Source organism: Grus americana, chromosome 3, assembly GCF_028858705.1.
Source record: "Grus americana isolate bGruAme1 chromosome 3, bGruAme1.mat, whole genome shotgun sequence".
Lineage (NCBI taxonomy): Eukaryota > Metazoa > Chordata > Aves > Gruiformes > Gruidae > Grus > Grus americana.
The window spans coordinates 807,964-826,478 of NC_072854.1; the positions used below are offsets into that span (position 1 = coordinate 807,964).

The following is an 18,515-nucleotide window of genomic DNA, read 5'->3' on the forward strand; positions in this document are numbered from 1 at the left end:
GTAATCCATTTCACACCTTGACTTGAAATGTAGGTTTTACCTTTGCACATACAGTTAAAAACAAAATGTGGGAGGTCCTTTCCAGCACAGAAAATTTCCATACCCAATATACTGTAGCCTGTGTCAGTTCACCTAACTTTTGTAGGAATCCTGGCTCCCTGGGGACTGGCACGGAGTCATTTTCAGGAAGGTTTCTAGGACTGCTTTTAGCCACATCAATTTTCTATTTTAGGCCTCTAGTTAAGGTCAGTTTGTTCCTCGGGATTTCTTCTTGGACTTTCCTACTTTGTTCTCAGCAAAAGCATTTCATAAAAAATCATCAGCTCATTGTGCTTGCATAGAAGCCGCAACACTAGACAAAGCTGTAAAAATGAGTAACTATTCTCTTTGTGCATTTGAAAGCCAGCGAGTCCAGCATTAGCCAATATGCTACAGCCAGCTCCATGTATGTGCTGCAAATTCAGAGAAGAATACCGAAGAAACATTTGTATTGTGTATTCCGGTTCCTTTGGATTCATCCACTGTCTATTACTGGCAAAATACCATGTGTTTTGAAGCTTAGATTGAAAGTGCATTATTAGCAAAATGGGTAATATTAAGACAGACCCTGCTCCCCCGGCTTCAGGGGTAACAGCAATTATTTTTAAGGTACCTAACAAATGCCACGGAGGCTTGTTTCATTAGGGAAGTCTGCTCTATTAGAAGCCATTCAGAATATGGCTCTGCAGGTTTATAATCTACTTAAGTTGCAGAATTTCCTAATTACAGAGGACAAATGAAACATGCCTGAGAAGTGTCTCTTTTCACCAGTGATAAAGGAAATCTAGGGTGATTAGCACAGATAGAGACCTCAGAACATCCTTAAGTTCACCCAGGTCAATTCCGTCAGTGGTATATGTAAAAGAAACCACAAAAGGTCAGGGGGCTGAGAAAGACCTAACTTCAAGGAGTGGGAAGGAAGCCAAATAACAGTGGGGTCTGAAGTACACAGATCTAGGAAGGAATTTCTGTTTTCTTTTTATTGTTATCAAAGTGTCTTAAGTACATTAAAAAGCCTGCTAAATAATGCAAGTCCTTTTTTGCTTCTCAAACAGCAAGCTGCAAATTCACAGGTAGAAATCCCTGACGGTAAGAAATGAGAAGAGGCTCATTTGCATATGGAAGCTTTGAATTATTTACCCTAATTGACACAGCATACCAGCAGTACCTTCCAGAATTGTCCAGAAGTCACTTCAGCAATGGAATTAATTACACGTTTTACTCAATTTTGCTATTTAGGCTTTTGTTCTGTCAGCAGAGCAACCAAATCTCTGTAAGCAGAAAAATAAATATCTTACTTGCATGGAGCCTGTCAGATCTCTGGAATGGTTTCTTCCCCAACCCTGGCAAGGAGTTATCAAGCTTCACAGAGGGAGAGGAACTGGAGGTGGAGTTCTGAGGGCTGCTTGACTGTCCATCTGACTGCTTTCCTTCCCAAGCTGCACAGGAAATTGAAACATTTAAACACAGGGATGTACAAAGAAATATTACATGAGACATCTGGTTGGACCGAAATAAACATTATTTAACATGTATACCCCAGTTCTAGCAGCTCTGGGACAAGCACTTCTAGGACACTTCTATTCCTTTATTCTTGTAGCACTGACTTCCCCAACAGGCTGAAAGTAGAAGACCCTTTTGTAGCTATGAGACTATCACAAAATAAAGACATGGACAGCCATTTCATTCATGGTTTGAGTCTATTTATTTCCCAGTTAGTCCCATCTTATTTCCCGACTATATCCAATCCAGTAATGACCTTGTTAAAACTTGTTTCAGAGGCAGCTTTAGTTTCTGTTAGAGTTCACTGTCAGGAAAAATCTCTTCATACTTTATGTGTACTTTCTAAATTTTAACCTACTACTGTGGCTTTTGTTCTTTTAGACCACCCTCAGTAATTCCTCCTCCTCAAATACTCAAGAGATATTTTCATGTCCTCCTCCAAAGTCACTACTTAGCCAAACTAGACAGATTTCATCATTATGATTTCTCCTTACAAATCACTGCCACCCACATTCTCTTTCGTATAGCAGTATTTTTTCTGCCGGTGGGAAGAGCTTCTTCCCTCGATTCTCCCTGCCTTCCTTTCTCTCCTCTTCTTAAGTGAGAAGAATTAAGAACATGAGCTGGTCTTCCTTCTGCTCTCTTTAGGTTTATGTGCAATAACAGTATGGAAAGGTACTGAAGCCCCATACCTTGCAAGAGAAACTCCACAATACACATGATTAAGTCACAAATTAAACGAATGCTGGCTCTGATTAATGACTTGCACTAATCAATTCCTTCACCCAGTCTGTGCCAGCTTTGTTCCCCATCTGCCTCTCTTACTCTGCCTGGTTCCTTTCCCCTTCCTTCTCTTCCTTGCACTCGCTGTTCCATTTCTGACTGAATATATCCCTGAAATTGTGGAATTAGTGTGGTGCGATACTGTTCTCTCTCCACTGTATGTTTAATTTACTTCTCCATGTCAATATACCCTGCCGTCCCGGCTGCGAGCCATTTCTGTAAACTAGCACGTGGACAGGAGGGGAGAAAAGGACTCCACAGATGCTGATGAAAAACATACAAATGCCACTCACATTGCAGTAACATTCAAAGGCTTTTACAGCAATCAACGCTCAGTCTAACTGGGGGCTGCACAAACATACACTGTCCCTACCCTAAGTCAGTGGAGTGAGGCCATAGCAAAAGCTGAGGACAGCAGCTTTCCTGAGACCGCACGTGACATGAGTTTGATCCTTAACTTCTGTCCGTCCCTCACAATCATTAAGGTAGGAAGCTCACACATCTGGATGCTGGCATGGAGAGATACCAGCTCTTCAGGAAAGACAGGCAAGGAAGATGAGTCAAGCAGGTTGTCTCTACCCACACAAGCCTGTAGGACAACATGAGTTGAATCCACGGGTCCTGGGGAAGCCCACCAGTGTCCTTATGAGGGCTCCCTCTACCATCTTTGAAAAGAGATGAAGATGCAGGAGATTCCCCACAACTAAGAAAGGCAAATGTTGCACCTGCCTTCAGAAAGGGCCAAATGACAACCTAAGAAAATACAGACTGGTCAGCCTCACTTTTCTCTCTGGGAAAATCATGGAGTGACCCCTCTCAGAGCACATTTCTGGTCACAACAGAGGAGCTGACTGGAAGCAGTCAGCATGGATTTACCCTGGGTAAATCACGCCTGACCAGCCTGACTGCCTTCTGTGATCAAATTACTGGATTTGTGGATAAGGGGAGAGAGTTGGATGCCATTTACCTTGATTTTAGCAAGGCATTTGACATTGTGTCCCACCACACAAGCCCGGCTTGGAGAGTCATGCTCCGTATTCAGCCTGGAGGCTGGCAACAAGTGAGTGCCTCAGGGCACCTGTCCTGGTTTGCATTTTTATTTGGGGGAGGCAGTGGAGCACTTGCTCAGGTTTGCAGGTAACGCCAAGTTTGTGGGGACCAGTCACTCTGCTCGAGGACTGAGCCAGGCTGGAGGAAAGGGCCAGCAGGGACCTTACAAGGACAAAGGCAAAGTCCTGCCCCGGGCGGGCAGAGCCCCTGGCAGTGACACAGGCTGGGGCAGCTCTGCTGGAGGGGACACGGGGGTCCTGGCAGACACGAGCTGAACTTGTGCCCTGGCAACAAAGGCCAACAGCGTCCTGGGCTGTAGGACCACAGGACCACAGCCAACAGATGGAGGGAAGCGATTATCCCCCTCTGCTCAGCACTCCTTAGACCACACCTCAATTCTGTGTCCTGTCCCAATGCCTCTAATACAAGGAAGACATAAAAACCAGGAGCGAGCTCAGCTGAGGGCCACCAAGATGCTCAGGGGACAGTAGTGCTTGCCCTGTGAGGAGAGGCTGAGGGACTGGGGCTGGTTCAGGCTGGAGAAGAAAAAAGGTTGAGGGACACCTGGTAGTCATCACTCTGTTCCTACCAGCAGGCATCAGGAGGATGGAGCCGGGCAGGAGGACAAGAAAAACGGGCAACAGTCAGACAGGATATAAGGAAAAAAATTATCAGTCTGCAATGGAGCCCTGAGAGGTTGTGCCATCTCCATCCTTGGAGTTTCCCAAGACCTGACTGGCCGGAGCCCTGAGCGACCTGGTGGAGGCCAAGCTGCCCCTGCTCTGAGCTGGGGTTTGGACTGGAGACCTCCCGAGGGCCCTACCAACATGAGTGGTCCTATGATTCAAACACCTTTTCAGACTCATACCAGAAAGGCTGGATAAGTTGACATACAGAATGTACGATAGCTTGCAACTGTAATGTAGCAGCAAAACACGGGGAAGTGAGAGGAAAAAAAACAACCAATAACAAATATTAAATAGAGATGCTGGAAGAAAATACTTCACCCATGATTAAAGTAGATGTGGCAATAGTTCAGGAAGTGTGAAACCAAAATAAGGAGAGAGACTGATACGTCGTGACCTCCTGCCCCAGAGGCCTGACATGCAGTGCCTGGGAAGGGCCAGGGAGCAGGCCTCCAGCAGAAGGATCCAGGCCATACTCAGGAAAGGCAAAAGCCTCATTAGAATCACAAAAAATAAAGACACTGAACAATACTTCAAGTACTCTAAGTAACATGAGTTTAGATTACTTACTCCATTAGTCTATTTTAATAATTACTCTATGTTAGCTAACAATCTTACGACAATAGCCTACCTGTTTTGGTCCCTCTTAGGTCTCCCTGTTCCTATTTCCCTAAGAGAAGGTGCAATTCCTCCTGGGACAGGGAGCTCAGGAGATGGGGTCCTCCAGGAACGATATCTGCCTGTTGTGCTAATGAACCATTCAGGTTTAATCCTAGTTAGCAGAGAAATTGCAAAAGGCTTTTGAACTATCATTTTATGCTAAAGATTTCATACACCTGGCACTGCATTTTCTTGATACCGTCATGGGAGATAGGTAATTTTCTACTGGATTAATTTTGCCTTCCTTCTCAGACCACACCAGCCTAGGTGTAAAGGGCACAAGCACAGCCAAGGACTGAATTTCAAAGAAGGAAGATGACATTAACCTTTTTCCCCTTTTTGAAAGGCTCTGAGCTACAAAGCTGCCTGGAAACAACAGGCAACCTTGTCGACTATTAAATACTTACTCTGCTATTAAATGATGCATGAAGCACAGCTGATAAATACGCCTGTTCCTTTCAACTGGATATACGGCGCATAGCCGCAACCTTGCATATGTCTGAACAGATGTTATGAGAAACATTCCAGCAGTATATAACCAGCAAGCCAGGACAGATTGGTCTAGTTTTGGTTTGGATTTGTTTAGAGCTATTTGGAAAGGGAGAATAAACAAACATACTAAAACACAGAAAGAATTTTATACTACAGAAAATCAGCATGAGGAAACATCTCCAATTATGTAAAAGGTGGTAGGGAGAAGAAATCAAACCTGCACTCTGTGTCCATGGAGGATAGCACAGGAAATCTTGGGTTTAAACCCAAGGAAGCAAGAAAAGATTCTGATTAGGGGCTAAGAAAAACATTTTAAGGATAAACTTAAAGCAGGAAGGACAAGACTTGCTGGGAGTTTCTGGTCTTTGCATCAATGGCATCTCTCAGAGCAGACTGAAGAAAACATCTGCAGGAATGCATCATGAGGAAAGGATGTGGACTAGATGAGCTCTCAAGGGAACTCCTAGGCCTAGTTTCCAATGGCTATATCAAATTTCTTAACCTGACCAATGAATTTCAGCTAGACATTCACATAATTACACTGAGAATATGCAAGAGGAAAATGTTTTTCATGCTAATATTGCCTTATGGCTCTTGAATAATCCTCTCTGGCTACTTCTACACCAGTAAACAGAACAGTGACATTGGGTATCCCCTGGCCCGAAAGCACAAACTGGCCGTGTTTAAATCCTTCAGCTTTCTGTCTTCCCCAGGCGGGGTTGGCCATGTTCAGACTGCCTGCAAGGAACAATGTTTGGCCTGTGCTAAACACCCAGCCGTGCCAAGGATTGGCTGCTAGCTTGTCCTGAGCCAAAGACATGTCAGGGAATTTAGCAGAATGGATTGACTGAGTTCCAGTTCTTGTGCCCAGTGCTTTGGCAATGACTGACTCAGTAGCAGAGATGCAACTTCTTTCTCCACATGCAGTTGTTCTAAGCACAGGCTTGTTGGCTAAGGACTGACACTTTGGAAGGGGAAGGAGTTCTGGGACTGGAATTGGGTTAATAGATGCTATAAGAAGAATAAAGGCACACTTTCTTTCTGCAAGGTAACGGTTCGGTATTCCCCATGTTATCAGGCTTTACCCAAAAGTCATTTTTAAGAAGAGTGAAAATAGCTTAGGATTTGGGATAGGAGGTGTGATTTTGTTGTGTTCTGATTGCTTTCTCTCCCTTTTTTTGGCAAGCTTCATGACTGCCAGTGTCAGCTGCACCAGCTGTGAGAGAACACCTGACAGAAGGCTCTCAGAGTGAGCGTGCTTGCTGCATCTTCCTCAACAGATACATTTTCATGATCATTGTCCTTCTGAGATGAATGAGGAGCAGTCAAGTAAATCAAGGGTGAAGGATGGAAAAAGAGGGTAATTACTGAGGGGAAGGGAATTTCCATCTCATAGAAGTGTCTGAGTTTGACAGATAGCTCAGTATTTTACCCATGGTAATTAGTGTAACAGATGGGGTATAAGGGCAGGGCCTTCAGAATTACGCACAGCTTAGACAGAGACTGCGTATGTGTTGCAGAAGACGGTGAAGCAGGAGCAGAATCAGAAGGACTGTGAAGCGGAGGAGGAGATAGTTGCTTTTTGGAAGAAATCTCAGCCTCAAAAAGCCAGCCTTCTTTTCCTCTTGTACACAGTGCTGCTGCTCTCCCTGCTCCATACCACATATACTAACCCTGAGTACTGAAATCCTGTTTATTTCCTAGGTCCCAACACCCCCCCTCCCCACTACAGCTGCAGAAGGACTTCATGACAATGAATGGCTGAGCAATAAAAGAACAGCTGTGATTCACTGTACAGAAACATGAAGTGATGTGCAAAAAGAAGAACTCCCCTAACCTTACATACATACTGATAGGCCCTAAAATAGAAAATGACAACTCAGGAAAGAGTCTTGGAATCTCAACAGTTCTAGGAAAATGCCTGATTATGGTGGGGTCAAAAAAAAAAAAAATTGAATGCTAGGAATTGTTAAGAAAAGATGAAAAAAATACAGAATACCAGAATGATGCTATACAGATCCAGAATGCATCTGCACCCTGAATACTGTGTACAGGTTTCATTCTCTATTGCAAAAAGCATATAGCTTTCCATATGAGGAATGAGAAAATACAGTAGGACTCTTCAAACTGAGAAAGAGAAGTCCACAAAAGTCATGAGTGGCAAGATGTTGCTGAATAAACAATAGTTGTTCATTGCCTGTTTGATAATTAGAATGAATCAAACAAAGGTACAAGGAGCCTGGCTCAAAACAAACAAACAAACAAGATGTTGTTTTTACAGTGTGTTGTTTGCCACAAGGTATTTACAAAGCCAACTTTCCCATCCCCCAGGGTAGGCAGATCCACTGAGAAAATCCCACTGAGTCCATGAAATACAAAGACTCGTGCTCTGGAGGTCCCTGAGCACTACTACAAGCCTACTCTGCTTTTACACACTTGTCAACGCACATGCTATCAGCACTGTGTGACACAGGTCACCAGGTCAAATGTGTTTCATTTTGTAGGCTGCTCCAGTTTCTGCCATAAGGATGAACAAAAGCAAATTGGTGCTCAGTGATCTGGGAGATGGTAGAGAGCCACGACTGGTCATGTTTACAGATGACTCGACAAATCACGGATTGATAAAATAATGACAGCATTAGTCTACAAAGTCATTTCCTTGCACAACATGCAAATCAGTCTATACAAACACAGAAGCGTTTGTTGCATCTAGAAGAAAACAACTTGAGTTGTGCTCGCAGAACCAGGAGCTTATAATGGAAATCAGTTACACTGGAAAGAATTTAGAGAAAACTAGCTAGAAGTAACTACCAAGAATTTATGATAACGGAAATGCTGCTGCTGCTAAGGGAGCTAATGCACTGCTGAATGAACAGGAGAAGTGCAGCGATCTCAGTAATTTCTACAGCAGCATAAATGCTGGAAACCACTTGGGGATCTTTCAGATCAGAACATACATCTTTGGAACAAGACATGAAAGCCACACTACAGAATGAGAAGCCACTTTGGAAAAAAATAAATACTAAAAGAAACACCACCTTATTTGCTTAGCCGTGAGAAGTACCTGCCCACAGTGCACAGGCAGGGAAAGACATTTGTCACAGAAAGAAGCTTTTTAACCAGACAATGGCACAGTAAGATCTATTCAAGATCTATTCTTAACTGAATGCATTCCTAATAAAATCAAAGCCAGGAAAACAGAAGCTAGACTATTTTGGAAACAAAAAGAATGCCACATGAAAGAGCACTTTCTTCTCTCACTCCCTAAGAACAAGAAAAGGCAAGTTAAAGAGACATGACAGTACCAGAACACAAAGGAGTGTCACTGCACGTACCAGATTTTGCCGGTGTGGAGTCACTGGCTGCCTTGACGGCCTTCAGAAGGACCTGCTGATTAGATGACACGGGCATGCCTGCTCTGCATTGCTGCTGCTGTTGCTTTTGCTGCTGCTGTTTCAAGGCCTGGGGAAGAGGACAGAAGAACATGACCAAAGAGAAATCCAAAATATTCTTAGAAATTATTAGCACACCGTACAAACCGCTTGTTTACAGCAACCAATATTCAGATTCTGATTCTAACTACGTCAAAAGTTCAAAATGACTTCTGAAACACATTCAGTTTGCATGGGACACTGATACTGTCTATTTAAATACATGACTACAAGTAGACAGACTTCCTACCTTTGCACCTAAAGCAAAAAGTTAATGGTTGCAGAACATCTTAACTTGTGGTGTTTCATGGGGGAAAAAAAAAAAAAAAGGATCTCTAAAGAATGCAAAGGAAAAGGATTCCAAATCCGGAATGGTTCAAGAAGTAATTCTATAAATAACTTCAAAGTAAAAGTATTATCATGTAATTCATTTCCATCTCCTGGAGAAGCAAGTAGCAACTTACTAAAAACCTTCAAGAGAGACGCCACTCATTGGGAAGGACTTTTTTAATTAGGAGAGTAACAAAGACTAAAACACTAAAGGGAAGAAAATAAAATCCTTTGTTTCCGAAAAGACTGTTAAGGCAAGCATAATAGAGCCTACCAGGCACAAATGACTAAGACAAGGAAGTAAGAAGGCATTTGGTTAAACTGCAGCATTTACCCAAACCAAAGTGTCTGTTTTAAAAAAATACAATTCAAACACAAATAACAGCAGAATAAATGTGACAGATCAAGTATACTGCGGAATATCAAAACAGGGAGTAACAGGAAATAGTACGCTGCATATATACAAATGAGTGGAACTGTTAACTAGAGATCACCACTGTCTTAATAAAAAAACCCAAACCCCCACAACAATAATGTAATAACAACAATACTAACTACAATAACGACAAAAGTTAGAATAAAAATATGCAGGAACCTGCAGAATCTGCCATACAAGCTAAACAGAAGACCAACTGACTCAGTTTGTAGACTCCAGTGAAGGAGACTGACAACAAAAGGACCAGATAATGAACAGACGTGTTAGATTCCTATTTTCCAATTTATAAAATAGCTCCTATTTAGCCACTTCTACCACAGGTTTGAAAAAACATTCAGCCAAACTGAAACACAGCAAAATTGAAAATCAGTAAGAGGAAGTATCCTCTACAATGCACAATTAACCTCCTGTTATTGAGGTCAAAAGCTTTCGAAAAAAGAAAGATAAAAAGAGAGACCTGGCATTCACATGAGTAACAAAAATCCATAAACAAGTTCAAGAAAGCTTTCACGAATTTTTCTCTGGTTTGACGATGAACTGCAGGCAACAGTGAAAGTCACGAAAGTACTAGGCTATGAAGACCACTAGGATGTTCAGGGAGTTGTGTGAATCCCATACTTCCATTATGCACACGTTTAAGGTTTCAAGTACTCAGTTCACCTATCCTATATGCCATTTAATTGCTGCATTTTTCTCAGCTAAGGTAAAACAATTCTGCTTTTGTTCATTGTGTCACCTCAGTTCTCGGTCATGCAGCGCCTGAGGTGCCCACGCCAACGGTGGCTGAGGCATGCGTGGGAAGAGGAGGAAACAATTATTCATTAGATACCCGTTTAAATTCTTGTCAGGTTCACACTTATGTTCTCTGTCATAAACATTTGGAGGTTTCTTTAATAAATCTAAATTTATATTGAGTCCTGTCACTATCACAGACTAGTTCTGGTGGGAAGGCCCTCAGGAGGTCCCTGGTCCAAACCCCAGCTCAGAGCAGGGGCAGCTTGGCCTCCGCCAGGTCGCTCAAAACTCCGGCCAGTCAGGTCTTGGGAAACTCCAAGGATGGAGATGGCACAACCTCTCTGGGCCCTGCGCCACTGCTGGACTGTCCTTGTGGGGAAAAAGCCTTTCCTTGTGTCCTATTTTCCCTTATACCAGTCAACTTAGGCCCATTGTTCCTCACCGTCCCACTTCCTTCAGCACACTGTGACCAGCCTAGTTCTGTCTTCTCAATAACCTCAAGCTCAGCTCCCCTGTAACACCCCACATCAGGCCCAGCTCCCCCATACCAAGCCCAGTTCCCCACAACAACCCACAACAGGCCCAGCTCCCCATAACACCCCACATCAGGCCCAGCTCCCCCACATCAGGCCCAGCTCCCCTGTAACACCCCACATCAGGCCCAGCTCCCCATAACACCCCACATCAGGCCCAGCTCCCCCATACCAAGCCCAGTTCCCCACAACAACCCACAACAGGCCCAGCTCCCCATAACACCCCACATCAGGCCCAGCTCCCCCACAACAGGCCCAGCTCCCCTGTAACACCCCACATCAGGCCCAGTTCCCCCACATCAGGCCCAGCTCCCCTGTAACACCCCACATCAGGCCCAGCTCCCCCACAACAGGCCCAGCTCCCCATAACACCCCAAAACAGGCCCAGCTCCCCCATAACACCCCACATCAGGCCCAGCTCCCCCAAAACAGGCCCAGCTCCCCTGTAACACCCCACATCAGGCCCAGCTCCCCCGTAACACCCCACATCAGGCCCAGCTCCCCCACATCAGGCCCAGCTCCCCCATAACACCCCACATCAGGCCCAGCTCCCCCGTAACACCCCACATCAGGCCTAGCTCCCCCACAACAGGCCCAGCTCCCCCGTAACACCCCACATCAGGCCCAGCTCCCCCACATCAGGCCCAGCTCCCCCATAACACCCCACATCAGGCCCAGCTCCCCCGTAACACCCCACATCAGGCCCAGCTCCCCCACAACAGGCCCAGCTCCCCCGTAACACCCCACATCAGGCCCAGCTCCCCCACATCAGGCCCAGCTCCCCTCAGCTCCAGCCATGCCAGGCCCCACTCTGCCAGCCTGCCTCTGTGGGGAACTAGCCAATCAGGAAAGCGCGAACCACCCCGCACCCACCAATCAGACGGCAGCTTCCCTCGCCCTGGCGCAGAGGGTCTCTCCCAGGGTCTCTCCACACAAGCCCTCTGCCAGCGCCAGCCCGCTGACTCCCTCGGCCCGGCTCGCGTGGATACTCCCTCTGCGCTGTGCGCGGGGGCTCGGTATTTTCCGCTTGTTTGCCTTTAAGCTATCCTTTGTTCTCACTGGTGCGCTCTGCGCCTCCCTCAACGGAGGGCAGATGTTCCTCAGCGCACAGGTGCGTTTGCACAAAGGGCAGCTCTGAGGTAACCTTGCCGTTGAGGGCGGAAACCACCACTTTATTCTATAGAGTTGAAAAAGAGCATAATTCAAAATGGCGCCGTCCAGTCAGTATCATCAGCACCTTTAATTGTTATTTAAACAGAGACCATATGTCACCGGCACGCTCCTCCCTGCCAGCTCCACTGTGGATGACAAGGGTGATGGCAGCAGGACCAGGAGCTGCTCCTAAGCACCCACCTCTCTCTCTGCACCTGCCTATGGTCTCCGGTACCTATGTTAAAAACCCGTGAGGATGCAGCTAATGGGGAAACATCCGTACTGTACAGCTCCCTTCTTCTCACAAAAGGTGACAAAGCAACTCTTCACCCACCCAAGAGTTTTTGTAGGGTGTAGCCCAACCCAGTCCCTAGCCTTATTCACTCCATCTATGTGGCAACAACAGGTAAAAGTGTAATGGATAATGATGAAAGCCGATGGTATAAACCTTATCAGAGCAGAAGGTGTAATTTCTAATCTTAAGATACCATGATGAGATCTGGATTGAGGGAGGGGATTGTGCCCCTCTGCTCAGCGCTGGTGAGCCCACCCCGGGAGTGCTGGGCCCAGTGCCGGGCTCCCCAGTCCACGAGGGACACGGACAGACTGGAGAGAGTCCAGCGAGGGGCCACCGAGATGCCGAAGGCCTGGAGCATCTCTGCTGTGGGGAAAGGCTGAGGGAGCTGGGACGGCTCAGCCTGGAGCAGAGCAGCTCAGGGGGATGGAATCCATGGCTGGCAGCGCCTGCGGGGAGGGGATGAAGCAGAGGAGCCAGGCTCTTCCAGTGGTGCCGGGGGCCACGGGCACCACGTGAGAAATTCCATCTGAACGCAAAATACGCATTTTTACTACGAGGGTGGTCGAGGGTGGTCAAACACTGGCAGAGGTCACCCAGAGAGGTTGTGGAGTCTCCACCTGTGGAGATGTTAAAACCCAACTGGACACGGTCCTGGGTGACCTCCTCTACCTGACCCTGCTTGAGCCAGGCTTGGATCAGAGGGACCCCAGAGGGACCCTTTTGGATGAGAGGGACCCCTTTCCAACCCCAACCAGTCTGGGATTCTGCGAATCCTGATGGCACTGGGATGGCCACTCAAGCTAGGTAAGGATGAAATGAGGCCAGTGGATTGTGGAGGATCAGAGGAAAGAAGCAGAGGAGTATCTGCCTTTTCCAATGATGGGTGAAAACCCACCCATCTCTCTGGATCTCGATTATAAATTTCAGAGTCTCAATGTGGTAGGTTTTTGTCTCAGCACACACTCACTGTAACAAAGGGGGTTTCTCCCCATGACTGTTTCATCTTTCCAGCAGGATGAGCACTGACATGTCTCTGCCAATTTAGATTCAGGTATTACAAACCTCTAACTCGGGATTTTTCTGAATGATTGTAAGGAACGCAGCCATCTGCTTACTTTCTATACTGTGTGGCGATGGCACGCCCATACACACCATATTATTGAGCTGTATTTTACAGTTTTACCTCTATGTGTTTGTGAACTAAACTCTGATCGTTATTTCTTAAAGGACCTGATACTTATCATCAGTATAGTGGCACTGTGGTGTTCCAGAGTTAAAAGTTCTCACGTAAAAATCTGCTCTCTCTTCCCTCCAGTAATATTATAATTACTTAGCGCTTAAGACAGGAGGGCTGAATCCAGTCAGCTGTCTTCTCCAGTGCATGCTAGCAAGTAATCTGGGTCACAGACATAATTAAAAATATGAAAGCTTTCTTTAATTGTTGTTTCCCTCAATATCTTCTGGTTTTCCTACTACTCTACTCATAACACCGCCGTCTCCTTCCTGCTATCTGTATTTGCTCATTCTATCTACTGTTTATAACTCTTCCTGACCGCAGTGGCAGCCACACTTAGGAAGAGGTGGAAGATGTGATATTTGGTCAAAACGGCAGAATTCCAGTGGAACTAAAATTAAGCAATGGATTGGGCATGCAATGATCTTAATTTGATCCAAAGCTGGAGCACACTTTCAGCAGGTAAGAAAGAATGACTGAATGGTTACGGTGTTCTTTGGCAGTATCTTTTTTTTCCTGTGTGCCTAGAATGCAAGTAATTCATTATGCTACAGTTCGATGCTCTACTCCGGGACAGAAGAGTTGAGATCAGGGAGAAGAGCTGTTGTGATGGGAGATGACCACCATCAGAAACAGCGTTTTGCCCTGCAGAACTGTTGCGTACAAACAGGTATGCTATGCAGACATCAAGGCCTCCATGTGGTTCCCCATTTCTCTTTCAGGGTTTTCCCCAAAACCAATTAGATTATCAGTGAAACTGAGAACACTGTCGCACTTTTGGAACTCACCGGCTCTGACATATTTGATTACATTCAGAGACAGCGCTGGAACAAGGATGCTGGGAAGCAGACATCTCAGAACAGGAAAGCTGGGGGGTGGAGGAGGGAGAGAGCAGAGAGAAAGGGCAATGAATATAAAGGTGGGGGAAGGCTGGTGGGAGCAGGAGCATGGAGAATTCAGAGATGAAAAGCAGAAAATTATTAGGTATGTAAGGACAGAGGCTGGAAAGAGAGGAGTAAAGTAGATGGAGTATGGGTCTGGAAATGGAGCGTGGGTCTGCTCAGAGGTCCCTTCCAACCTGTGATTCTGTGGAACAGGAACCTACAGAGCAGAGAAGAATGAAGAGGAACTGCTGAGCACGAGAAGGGAAGCAGGACTATCTCTAACAAACCCTGAGCCTGTTTGATCACTCTCTTAAAAGAAGAAAGCCTTTGTGGATGTTGGAGAGAAATGATTGCGAGCCAGGCTTAAAGAAGGATGAGGATGGGAAAGCAAAGAGTGTTAATTAATATCTTGCTGAATTAGTGAGAAGCAATTTTCTGAAGATTCAAATGAAAGTGAAAGCTTGACTCTGAACTTCAGAAGAAAATCTGCCTAAAGTGACAACACAATCTCATTTTGTTATTGCAGTTAGCAGCAGCAAGCAACATCACAGTAACAGTGAAGCTTCTGTCGAGAACAGCCTAGTGGGAAAAGAAAGGAGAGAGAAGAGTCCCTAAAGCTGGCATCTCATTTTGATATCAACTCAACCCTCTCTTGCTGGAAACAAAGCTCCAGTTTATCCAGTTGCCTTATCTTACCCTGTATATTCTCCTCAGTACTATGCCCTAATTAGATCCTTCTCTCTCACCGCAGATCCTTTTCCCAGGGCCACAGGCATCTCTGTTAGCTGAATGCCATCCTGAGCATTGCTTCTCAGCTGGAAAATGTCAGGAAAACAGGCTGGGCTAGAAAAGGTAAATCCTATCTGGAACACATCATGACTTCATCTGTCTGTCACAAGCTTCCGTAATCCCTGGACTAGCACCTCCTCTGCAACTTGATTCATAAGTTCTTGCAGATTTTTTACTTTACTAAGGAGTAAATCTAACCCTGATCAAGCATTTCCTTTCTAAGGACATGGAAAACTAAACAATGCAGTTGGGGAAACACCTGCAAATAAGCCACTTGGGGAACTAATTTATCTTGCATTTTTCATTAGGAGAAACAAATCGTTTCAAGTAGAAACACTTACCCATTCCATCCTGCGTGCGCACAATTAACACTATCTACCAACAGTCAGTCCCCAAGCATGGAAAATAATCAGTCCTCCTCTTTCTCTCAACACCCAGCAGAGGTGCAATGCAAAGTCAGTGTGCTCTCCTTCCCCTTCTTCCCTCCATATACGCTTACACACTACACCCACAGAGTTTCTTGGAAGGGAAAGTATGCTGCTAACTGGGGGAAGCAGTCCGTGGATTGAATTCTTTTCCCCGAAAGACCTTCCACTCACTAAAACAGACTGTAGAAAGCTAAGCACACTCATCAAAAGGTTGGGTGAAGAGAAATAACATCTTATATCCATTCTCTTAAATAGTAATTCAAAATAGTCCAGATGCTTATGTAGGGAAAAAGCAAAAGAGCTAAAGAGCACAGTATTTTGAATCACCTCTAAGAGAGAGGGATGTTTCAGCAAAACCCTGTCGCTGTAAGGCAGCCAGGAAGTCCTGAATTACTTCCCTGCAGTTTCACCGCCGAGACAGATGATTTACCAGAGAAATAAAATTACTGCAATGATCCCTAGACCAGGTTCCAGATTATGCTGCTTACCTGTTTGAGTGCCTTCTTGCTGTGCTTCTGGGATGAGGAGATGACTTTCCCCGTCTGGATGGAAGGTGACGGGCAGCCCGACTGAGGGGAGGATGTCTGTGACAGTCTAGATGAAACTACAAGAAAAAAAACCACACCATATACATAATCTGACCTTTACACATTTGCCAGCAGCACATTAGCCAGTCCTCACCATTGCAGATCATCTCATGAGGCTCATGAAAACCGCACCTCTAGCAAATGTTACTTTCTGCATGAAGAATCATTTCCATTTCCTCCCCACCACCAAGGCAGCTGTTTTCCTCTGAAAGCCAACAGCAATTCCTATGACCAACTTCAGATTTTTCATCTCTCGTCCATCTCTTTTTTGTGAATCTTGTAAATAGCTGCTGTCGAATGACACTGCAACTTGAGAAAAAGCTTCAGGTTCACGCAGGTTTATTCAATTCAAATCTAACTGGAAATACCGACAGAGCAATGGTTGTCTTCATCTGGGATGACCTGTGGTCAGACACCTAACTGAGAGCAGTTTCTGATCAGATTAAATCTGAATCCTATGCAGGAGTGGGAAGAGAAATGAGAGGCAAAGAAAGTGGAACTTGTCTATCACTCGCTCCTTTTTAAAAAGGAATATACAGGATATCCCAGTAAATGAACGTATATTATCAGAGGATGAGCCTAGATGCTTAAAGAAATCTAGTCCTAGCCATATGGAGTCCTAAAGCAAGGCTTCTGCCTTCAGGTGATTTGACTCTTAAGTGGTCTCAGTGCAACCGACAAACCAGGGATGGGAATTACATAGCAGCTGGTCACGTAGCTTGAACATACCTGTTTGGCGCAGGATGCTCAAACACTCTGCTCTGGCAGCACTGGGGCGATGGCCACGTGGCCAGACAAGGAAACCAGTCGGCCCCAGTCTCCCACAATCACGGGTTTGCCTCTGTCATCTTGGCAAATATATTCTGTACTGGCCAGCAGCAAGGCTAACCTACCCTGTGTACGTATATAAAAAGCCAGGCAATCAGTCAAAACTGTTTAGCTGCTGAGACTGAAACAGTACAAAAAGAGAAAAGCAAAATGACATTAGTCGGAGTGCCTCACATTGCCCGATGGCCGTAACACAACAAACACTGCGGGCATAGCCAAGAACCTCACTGAGATACGGCTGCACCTGCAAGGAACTCTAAAGGTAAATCTGTGAGACTGGGTATGGGGACAGCCACTTAAACAGAAACAACCTAAGGGAGCAAATTCATGGTCTAGGTATCTATCTGCACGTGAATTTGTACAGACGGGAATGCTGGCTGTAAGATCCAGGAAACAAGAGTAAAAGAATGTGTGATCCCGGGGTGGGGAGAACCCCTACCATAAAGGATAACAGATTCACATGTAAACTATTTAAATTATTGCTTCCTGAAGCAATTAGTTCTGGAATACATGAGGCTAAACTCTTCATTAACCATAGCCACAGTGTGATCCCACTCAGTATCCTCAGAGAAGGGAAGCTCCCGAAAATAAAGCAGTGGCAGTAAGCATCAGAAAGCAACATTTCAATAAAATGCATGGAATTAGTAATAACAAATTATAAAAAGTAAAATTCTCACATGCGGCATGGACATGAAATGAAAAGAGCAAGTTTTTTATAGAAAGCAAACAGAATAGAGATGAGGCAATATCAGACTGATGTGTCATTAACAACGATGACAATAAAAAGCTATGGTAAGAAACCGGTAATTTAAAAGTTGCTGAGAAGATTACCATACCCAGATGATACACGCACATGACTAAAGATGACAGAGTCCCACAGCAAGCAGAATTACCACTTAAAAGGCAACACCCCCCCATGTTATACGAAGACCTGGAAAGCAAAGGTTACATCTGTACTTTGAAAGAGTAGTAAGAATGTTTGTAAACTTGCATTTGTCTCTCAATTTGTTTGAAACTGCAGTTCAAGAAGAATAAGAAGATGCTGGAAAGGTCACAGTCTGATCAGCGCCTGGAGAGGAAAAGCAGATCTCAGCAAACCATTAGAATTCTTTGAATGCATCGATAAAGAGAACTGGAAGAAAGGAAAGTTTGTTGCTAAGAGTTCACTCACACTTCCAGAGATTTTCAACAAAAGGCTTCTAAAAATTACTTGGCTATTGTTTAAAAAACAAAGAATTGGCATAACTCTGATGCTGAATGGGACAGAAGGCAAAGAACAGAATCAAATGGTAATCAGGAAAGAAATCAGCAAAAATTCTGCAAGGTCACGTACAAAGTAGGGCTGGAAGGCAGGAAACAGTAAAATATTGCATGTTCAGTCTAGTTACGATCAGACCAAATTGTGTGGAAATTCAGAGAAATATAATCCATAGAACAGAAGACCAAAAATACGAAGTAAAACATCAAAAAAGGAGTAAGTAAATTTTTGGAGGGAAAACCCCAAGATACTCATAGAACCTGCAGTAAGCTAAATTAACTGTGTCATCTCAGGAAAGGGATCCATTATGGCTGATAGGTATATGAAAACAGCGAGCAAGATGATGCAGTGTGTAAGGATGGGAAGAGGACGTAGCTAA

General features: G+C 44.9%; 1 protein-coding gene across 4 annotated transcripts in view; it reads right to left on the minus strand.

Annotated features, from left to right (window-relative positions):
• Positions 1–18,515, minus strand: part of ASXL2 (ASXL transcriptional regulator 2) — a 128,151-nt gene that overhangs the window by 27,220 nt on the left and 82,416 nt on the right. For all 4 annotated transcript variants that reach the window (XR_008576273.1, XR_008576272.1, XR_008576274.1 and 1 more), the window contains 3 exons: positions 15,952–16,067; positions 8,549–8,675; positions 1,338–1,478 (listed from right to left, as the gene is read on the minus strand). Coding sequence is in view for 1 of the 4 variants with exons in the window: in XM_054819364.1 (XP_054675339.1) it covers positions 1,338–1,478; positions 8,549–8,675; positions 15,952–16,067 (384 nt within the window). In the remaining 3 variants the exon portion in view is untranslated. The remainder of the gene's footprint in view (positions 1–1,337; positions 1,479–8,548; positions 8,676–15,951; positions 16,068–18,515) is intronic.